The sequence below is a fragment of the Halyomorpha halys genome, unplaced genomic scaffold (genome assembly GCF_000696795.3).
Source record: "Halyomorpha halys isolate HHAL.00 unplaced genomic scaffold, Hhal_1.1 Scaffold425.1, whole genome shotgun sequence".
Taxonomy (NCBI): domain Eukaryota; kingdom Metazoa; phylum Arthropoda; class Insecta; order Hemiptera; family Pentatomidae; genus Halyomorpha; species Halyomorpha halys.
Genome location: NW_027114575.1, coordinates 965,134 through 974,244, shown reverse-complemented (window position 1 = coordinate 974,244; position 9,111 = coordinate 965,134). Strand labels below are relative to the sequence as shown.

The 9,111-nt window shown below is 29.5% G+C and overlaps 1 protein-coding gene across 2 annotated transcripts in view; it reads left to right on the top strand.

The window, feature by feature from the left end:
• LOC106682571 (odorant receptor 85c) overlaps window positions 1-9,111 on the top strand; it is a 10,269-nt gene that overhangs the window by 679 nt on the left and 479 nt on the right. Inside the window, exons 2-6 of one of the 2 annotated variants that reach the window (XM_067051751.1) lie at window positions 831-1,197; window positions 1,784-2,125; window positions 5,202-5,301; window positions 6,948-7,055; window positions 7,576-7,731. In XM_067051751.1, coding sequence (XP_066907852.1) covers window positions 836-1,197; window positions 1,784-2,125; window positions 5,202-5,301; window positions 6,948-7,055; window positions 7,576-7,731 — 1,068 coding nt within the window. In that variant the 5' untranslated portion in view covers window positions 831-835. The remainder of the gene's footprint in view (window positions 1-830; window positions 1,198-1,783; window positions 2,126-5,201; window positions 5,302-6,947; window positions 7,056-7,575; window positions 7,732-9,111) is intronic. The other variant, XM_067051752.1, reaches the window with a different exon arrangement.

Below are 9,111 nucleotides of genomic sequence, written 5' to 3'. Positions count from 1 at the left end.
ATGGGTTCATTGATCATTTGTGAATTTTCTTAAAATAGATAATTACATTCAGAACATTAATATTAATATTTATATATTATTATATTATAACATTATATTCTGTTGGCTCTACTAATAGATGTTTGGTCTCCCGAACCAGCCTTCTCCGCGTATTTCTGTCTTAGGCTACTGCTTTCATAATTGCTACACGCAGCTCTTTCGCATCTCTGTTGATTCTGTCCATCCATTTGGTTTTTGGCCTCCTGCGTGGTCTCTCGCCAACTATACCAGCAATTCTGTCCATCCATCTGGTTTTTGGCCTCCTGCGTGGTCTCTCGCCAACTATACCAGCAATTCATTTCTGTGTAGAGGCGTTCTGATGCATTTTTTAGAGCCCAATGTTCCGCTCAAATTAACCTCCTTACCTTCAGTTCTTTTATCTTTATCTCATTACATATACATAGAGATATATTTTATCTCATTGCATTCACATAACGTATAGAAGGTGACATGAGCATAGCAAGCAATTTTCGTTTGAAGGAGTCCTCGACTATCAAATTGTGGATGGGCATCGGATTGCAGATCTAGATACAGGTATTGTTGATAATGTTGGACTATATCTCCAGGAAAAAAATTTATAGGTGAGTAAAGGTGAAAACCCAAATAATTTATCCATTAATTTATGAATTTAAGTTATCTTTTCACACAATACACATGAATTCGTGTAATATTGGAAGCTATTTATTTGACAGTATAAAATTAATTTAAAGATTAGAACTATATAGCGTTTACAGTGGTAAAAAAAAAAAAAAGCTGATCAGCAAACAGTAAAACATAAATTATTTGTACAGATCCAATGAGACCGAAAAAAGAGATAAAGGACCCAATACTGTTCTTGGAGAGACTGTTGGAGTGGATGGGAGTGGTAAGTATATCGGAGGATCAGAAGCCTTGGTACTACACGCCGATGGTGGTCCTACAACACATTTCTCACGTCAATGGCTTGCTAGCGACTTCCCTCTACGTCTTGGACGACAATCCTTTCTTCAGTAAAATGGAGTCAGCACAATATTTCATCTCACTCCTCCACATGGTTGCCAAATACTACAATCTTCACTACAACAATCCACCTTACCGACGCCTCATAGCAAACGCCAAGTATCTTTGGCAGGAGGCGAAGAAGAGACCGCGTATGAATAATCTTTTGGCTGAACTAAGGTACGGTACCAAACAAATACTTTATTTGTCTCCTACAGTTTATAAATTACTTTAAATTCATTTTTTAATAATTTAGTAATAAAACTCCAAAAGCTGTATAATCAATTACTTCTTTATTCGGGTATTATGAAGCACTTGATGTTATCATTAGTAACTTTCACTAAATGTGAGATAGTCAATGAATTAAAGCACAGGTGAATCCACATACTTTATTGCATGCTAACAATTAGCTATTAAATATTTTAATAAACAGTTTATGACAACTAATGAATTGAATGAATATAAACTTGTGGATGACAGTACTCACAGGCTTCTCGTTTTGATACGTTTACCGTGAGTCCTCTGTGAAGTTGATTTGTCGAAACTTATGCTCTAAATCCTAATAGATGATCTGGCGAAATAAGTATGTTTATTAGTATATCAAAAAGTCTTTCACATCATAAATTTTGGAACAGATAGAAAGAAAGCTGATTAGAAGGTATGTTGACAGTGTATTTTTGTTCTTGTTTGAAATGACGTTTGTATATAACAATGTATGGGTTACTTAGGTAAGATGACCATATTAACAAAAGATTTTTTTTTCTAGCCAAGATGTCGATAAGAAAATGAAGTTTTTCTTCTTCATCTTCGCCATGGTATCGCCAGCATCATGCTTAGTCACACTAATAGCAAACCTGATGCAAGAGCCTGAGGAGAGGGGAAAACCTTTTGTGGTTTGGGACCCTGTACCGGAGTCTTGGTACTGGACCAGCTGTTTCATTGAAGGCTGGTGCATGATGGTGGTTCTCTCGATGCTCGGTACCACTCTGGTTGCCTGTTACGGGAACTGCCTCCAAGCCGCCACTCAGATGAGGGTTCTACAACAGATGCTCGAGGATTCGCCACTTGACCTAAGAGCTTGTGTTCAACTTCATCAGAACATTCTGAGGTTAGTTCACCTCTCACATCTCTAAATTTATGTACATATAATGAAAAACAATATGAAAATTCTTTAAGCTTTATTTCGACAACATAATAAATCCGGAACGATTAGTTAGTTGATGTAGCTACTGTATACCTCCTCTCACATTTATTGGTGACACAACTAGAAAATATTCACAAATTCACTAAACCACACCTTGTAGCATACTATAATCGATAAATTATGAAATTAAATGTAGTTATACCAAATGTTATAACACTGTCAACAGAGCTCCACAAAAATTCCTCGTCGAATGATGATTTTCTTCTGGAAATATCGTTTCTCTTGATTTTGAAGTCACCAATTTTTTTTTTTTTTTTTTTTCTTTTTCTATTATTCTTAAATTTCTGGAATCGTCTACTACATTCGGAAAGAGCACCATTCTTTTCGAATTTCCGGAACAAGCCAGTTATTTCACAGACATAAACTTATGTTTTCAATAATGTCGTAATATTACCAATAGTGTCATGTCAAGACAAAACTAAAAACAAGACGTTCAGTTTTGTTAACAAATCAATTGGATCAAAGTGATATCAACCTTAGTTGGATTTGACAAATAAATAATGCTGATCAGCAGATTAAAAATTTCCTAGGAATCCTAAATCCATCATATTTTATGTCTCACTCCATTATCATGTAAAATCTATACGCCATTCTAGATAAAGCGCTATCAATAATAACTAAGTGAGACCTGGCGTATCACTTAGTCCCGAATACTGTCGAAGTCACAACAACCTGCAATCTTTGTGGAATTTGGAAATCAAGAATTTATCGAGCGTAAGCAAGGTCCTATTTCAACGCAAACGTTCAGTATTTCATTTGTACGTCTGTTTGCTACATGACAATCACCAAACATGTTATTTGATACTCTTAAATTTGTACCAAATGCTCCTCTACGCCAGAAAAAGACAAATGTGTGTTGGGGTTTTATTTTTTAACTGTGATCCAACATGGCAGCAGTTTGGTCTTGTCTTAAAAACCTGTTCCTCCGTGACTACCTCGTCGTTCGAATTTCTTCAAATCTGATATGACTATTTCATGAAGACATTTAAAATGACGTGTGTAACTTTTTATTCAAAGATTCTTTTTTTTTTTTTCTTTCATTTCATTATATGTATTAGTAGCGAAAGGAAAACGAAACGATATAATTACAAGCATAGGGAAAAAAGTAAATGATCAATTGTATAATGGGTTCATTGATCATTTGTGAATTTTCTTAAAATAGATAATTACATTCAGAACATTAATATTAATATTTATATATTATTATATTATAACATTAATAATTATTAAAAGATATTAATTTTTAGGTCAAATCTTGTGAAATTAGCTCAAATCTTTTGCAGTATGCAATTTCATAAAAAAAAAAAAAAAAGTTAAATCATATATATAGTTCTGAGAAATATTCACCTAGGACATGAAGAATATTGAAACAATATAAAATAAAAATATTATCATACTAATAATTAATAAAAATTATATAAGTAATGTAGTTATTACAATAAAATAATTCGAACTTTGGCGGTGAAAGTAACATTTTTATTCAGCAGTTATAGCGGCATGGTTAGAATAAAAGGTTGCGAAACAATCAGCGATTGATCTGATATATCTAAATACACTGTAAGAGTAAATTATACGTTTGTCTACCCTAGTTTTTAGTCAACATAACACAAAATTAATATTACACCATTTATTTTGAGAATAATATCTATTAGACCAAAACTTTAAATAATTTTGTCTTGTTTTTAATGAATATTTTTCAGCTAAAACTTTAAAAAATCTACAATAAAGAAAATTTAAATCTTAGCGCAAAGTCTACAGTTTAGAAAACTAATAAATCTAGATATTCAACAAATTCGTAGAATAACATTATAATTCTGAACTGAAAGGTACAGTACCGATGTATTTTACGTAAGAGAAAAAAAAACCTTCCATTAGTCAGTTAATCAATTCTACATTATCCATTAATATATCATATAGACGATTTGAGAAATATATGTAATTATACATTTATGAAATCATCTGGAAGTAATTATAAAAATAATAATTTCTTTTATTTTTAATAAATAAAAATATAGGATCAGAAAAAAAAGACTTAAGGCAATAGAATATCCGGAGGCCGGCTGAAAAACCAAAAAAAAATTATAGATTTACTAAGAATGCCAAAATTCACATTCAAATTATATCAAATAAAATGTATATAAATAATCATTTACAAAACATAGCTTTATATTATGAATATATGTAACTAAAGAGAAAACAAATAATAATTAAATTAAAATATACTACAGAAATAAATAAACTAATAACATAAAAAAAAAAAAATTAAAATAATAAAAGGATGATGGTCCGAGTTTGGTCAAATAAAAAACTCATATAGTAATAAAACTTAATTTAATGTGAGCCAACGTTTAGCCCCATGTTGCAGAGCTTCGTCAGGGCTAAACAAGATACAAACTCTTAAATGAGGTAACAAAGCAATCAAATATATAACTAAAATATAAGTTAACTAATGTGTGGCTAATTATGACAATTTCTATAAAAATGAACAATTAAAATTAAAGGAAATAAAAATACATACAGTGAAACGTGAAATTAACTAAGAATAACAAATGATTTAGACAATCAATGAATACGTAAGTATTAGCAAATAAAAAAGTAGATTATTCAGTTTTTTATTTGCTATTACTTCCGTCATCATTAATTGTTTAAACCTTTTTGTTATTCTTATTTAATTTCACGTTTCACTGTATATTTTTTTATTTTCTTCAATTTACATTGTTAATTTTTATAGAAATTATCATAATTAGCCACATCTTAGTTAAATTATTTTTTTTATGTTAATTTGCTTCCTTTGTTGACTCATTTAAGTGTTAGTATCTTTTTTTGCCCTGCAACATGGGGCGAAAGGTTGGCTCACATTAAATAGTTTTATTACTATTTGAGTTTTTTCTTTGAGCATCTTCCTTTTATTGTTACTCATGGTCAATCAACGATCACCCAAAAAATATTAAACTAATTACTTGACTTTAATTGTTTTTAGGTACATTGAAGACATAAACGATTACTTTTCAGGACAAATGTTCTTGGAGATAGTGTTTTCTTCACTCCAGACCGCTATTCGAGGTTATGTGAGTCTTAAGGTGAACACAATTTACATTTTGGAACCATTATCTTTGGCAAACTTTAAATTAGATTCTGATGAATATAAAGTTAAAGAGGGAAGTTTAAATCAAAAAGTATTAAATAATATTTGACGGTCTACTCTGAATAGATTAACCCAAAACAATAATAAAATTATAAATAAAAAAAACAGTCAAACCTTTTATGTTTTTTAAGATGCTCTGTTTTCTTGGAGAAGTTGCTGAATAAAACAATTACCAGTTCTATATAAAATACTTCACTTAATCGATCACAACTTTTATTTACTATTGATAAGACAAAACAAAAACATATGTACCTACTGAAAACTTTCTTTAATTAAAGACCAACCGAGGTTCTATGGTGATGGAGACAGTGATACCGATTTTACTGACATTTCGTGTCGTACTATCAGGATTTTCTTGATGGTTGGTAGTAGTATCAACTATCTTTAACAAAAGCTATATCTCCCTAGGAACCTTCGCTTTAGAGTTTGGATTGATTGTTAGACCCAAAAACAAATTAAAGCTGAGGTTTCTGGTAACATATCTGTTATTAATGATAGTTGATAGTTCTACCAACTATCGATTACATCCAGATTGTTCGACAGTAAATGCTAGTTTACTACCATGTTTGTGGTTGCGACAGTAGTCCCACTTAAATCTCAGGTTTTTTTCTGATTTCTTCTTTTCCCTCTCTTAACACTGCCTTCTTCATTAGTCATTATCACCACCCATTCAGAATTATCCATCTATTATTTGTTTGAAATTTTATTTCCTCCAACTAATTATTTGCTAGAATTAATTTTTAATTTTTTAATAAAGTTCTCAAGGCACAGTGAATTTTCTGGGATCAAATTAAAAGTGTAATGTTGAAATGGTGGTTCCCCTTATGTTATGCATGTGGAATAAACATGGGTTTCAAAAAATGCGAACTGTAAGTGGTTAACAAGAAATAATTTCCTTGAGAAGATAATTTTATTTATTTTTTGAGTGGTTCATCCGAAAAAATATTTTATTACTCATCTCTTTAAATAAATGTATAAATTTCACTAGATATACACTGGTTTTTATTTTATTTGTAGTCATTACTTAATAATTTTCATTGTGTGACAAGTGATACAAAGAACAAGCCAATGCTGTTAGAGTGTGAGCCTTTAGAGAATAATACATCTCTTTAAATATGTTTATAAATTTCATCAGAATTTTTGGATTAAAAATTTAATGCTGATGAGGGTAGCTTACAGATCAGGCACTACAATCAATGCTGTATTCTCTTCCCATGAATTTAGAAAATTTATAGTCTAAATTATTTGTATGGTATCTAAGGTATCATAAATCCATAATTTCTTTCTTAGAGTATGAAATAATAGAAATTTATGATGAAAAGATATATTAAATTTAATTGAGAGAGATTTCTCCCAGTCATATTCAATTTCCTAATCCTGAACTAATAAAATATTCAACCAATACTGGAACCAAATATATTTCTCTCAGATTTTCATAATAATTCACTTTTATTTTTATTTAATAAAGAAATAATACAATCATATAACTGCATTAATCATACAGAGCAATCATATTCTTATATAAACGATGATAAAATGTCTTTGATCATATATCATAATTGTTTTTTGTTTCCATTCTAGTTTTTGAATGCCGGCAACCCAAAGGTTATTTCATCCTTCTTTTTCCTTTCACTCTGTCTACTTGGTCCATTTATTGTTTGTTTGAGTGGCCATGTAATAACAGATAGTGTAAGTAAATAATATATTAAATTAATTGTCATGATTATTACCACTTTTTTAAATTCCTTTACGACTATGGTTAGAGTTGCCTTAGCTTAAATATTTAGGTGAAATTGAGTAAATAGAAGACAGTATTTTTTCATTATACTTTATATGGTCAATTTTTAACTATGAACTATAGAAACTTCTTTCTTTGTGGTAAAGTAAAACAATGTCTTTTTTTTTATTTTATCCTTTTAAAACACTTGTAAATGGATAATTTTCTTATAAATTTATTCCACTAATATTTTTTCAAACATTTGAGGTTTCGAAAAATGAAAATCCTTGTTTTTTCCCAATGACCTTCAGTAGATATTATATTTTCAATTTCAACTGTAACACAAATATGATGGCAAAGTATGCAATGTTATTTGACTAGTAATAAGAAGTTGACTGTAGTCTGACCATAAAAACTTTACAATAACTTAACTCTCATCAATTAAAAAATAAATGATATATAATTGTTCAAAATATACTTTTTTATTTCCAGAAAGAAAAATTATTTATAAGTGCTTACAACAATGCTTGGTACTCAGCGTCACCAAGAGAAAAGAGTAGCCTTGTCATACTATTGTGCCAGGCTTCTAAGATAAAACGGTTGAATTACAAAAATCTTCTAGACTTCAATATGGAAAGATATTCTGTGGTTGGTGAAAAAAATATATATAATATTTACATACTAGCGAAAATTACTGTAAAAGTTGATTAGCTATATTTTAATTTGAATTCATTAATCACTTAATTTCATCAATGAAAATATGAAGTCCCACAGTAACTAGTGAGTCTAATTATGTTGCTTTAAAAAAATAAAATAAAATAGTAGTGCTGTTTAGGTTAGGAAAGTAGCAATCTTCTAACAACTTCACAAAAATGATTCTGAAGATCTTAATGACATAGAAATTCACTTCAAGATGGACAGCTTTTAGTCGAAGATAAAGTCAGATTAACAGGTTGCCTGTAGTGGGGTAAAATCAAAACCTTCTGGGGCTAAACTTTTGTTACAAAATTATTTTCCATTACCATGAACATTATGAAGAACTTTGTTGTTTATTGTATGATTTCTATTAAATAAGTTCTTTTGGAAGTATGCTCAGTGTCAGCTTCATGTTAAGAAATTGAATACGACTCTGATATCTCTCAACACATATGAAAAGCATCATACAATCAAATCCACTTTTTATCAACATTGTGATTTTATAACCATATTATTCTTACTTGTAGTTGCAGGCAAATTTATAATAAACCCCCAAAAGATTGAGGAATGTAGGTAAATCCTATTTTTGAAATAAAAACGGTTTTTACCCTCAGCAATGAGAAAGAAAGAAAGGTAATGAAATTTAGAAGTGCAAGTTCTTGTTCAAATTACAATATTTTAATGAAACCAAATAAATAATTCAATATAAAAAGTACATCATGATGTAGAAATAAAACATTGTATAAAATTGGAATAAAAATAATAAATTATAAGAATAAGATAATAAAAATAAAGAACAAGATACGCATTATGTAACATCCCACAGCAATACAAAAAAGAAAGTAATGTATTTTCATATTTAGAAATTTAAATAAACCTGTAGTGGTTCTTTATACAAAATTTCTCACATAAAAAATTAAAGAATGATGAGAAATAATAGTGAATTATTATCACCAGAACTTTAATTACAAAAGAAAATTTAAGTAAAAGATTTAATACAAGCTGCTATCCTGAGACTAGAATTACTTTGGCCCTATTTTATGACACAGGTAAAATGTCAAATATTACACATTTGATATATGCAGGTGTTACAGTAACGGAACAAAATGTCCAATATACTTCAACAACAGCACTCGGTCTGTTAAACATCTTCTGCATTATCTGGACAGATATATGAGAAAAAGTATAAACCTTTCTGTTAACTAACAGGACCTGAGAAAACATCTTTAAAAGACTATGAAAAAAAATAAAAAAATCATGCAATATGTTATGTAAAAAACATTAAATTTTGAAAAGATTTATTGATTTTATTACATTCTTCACCATATTGTT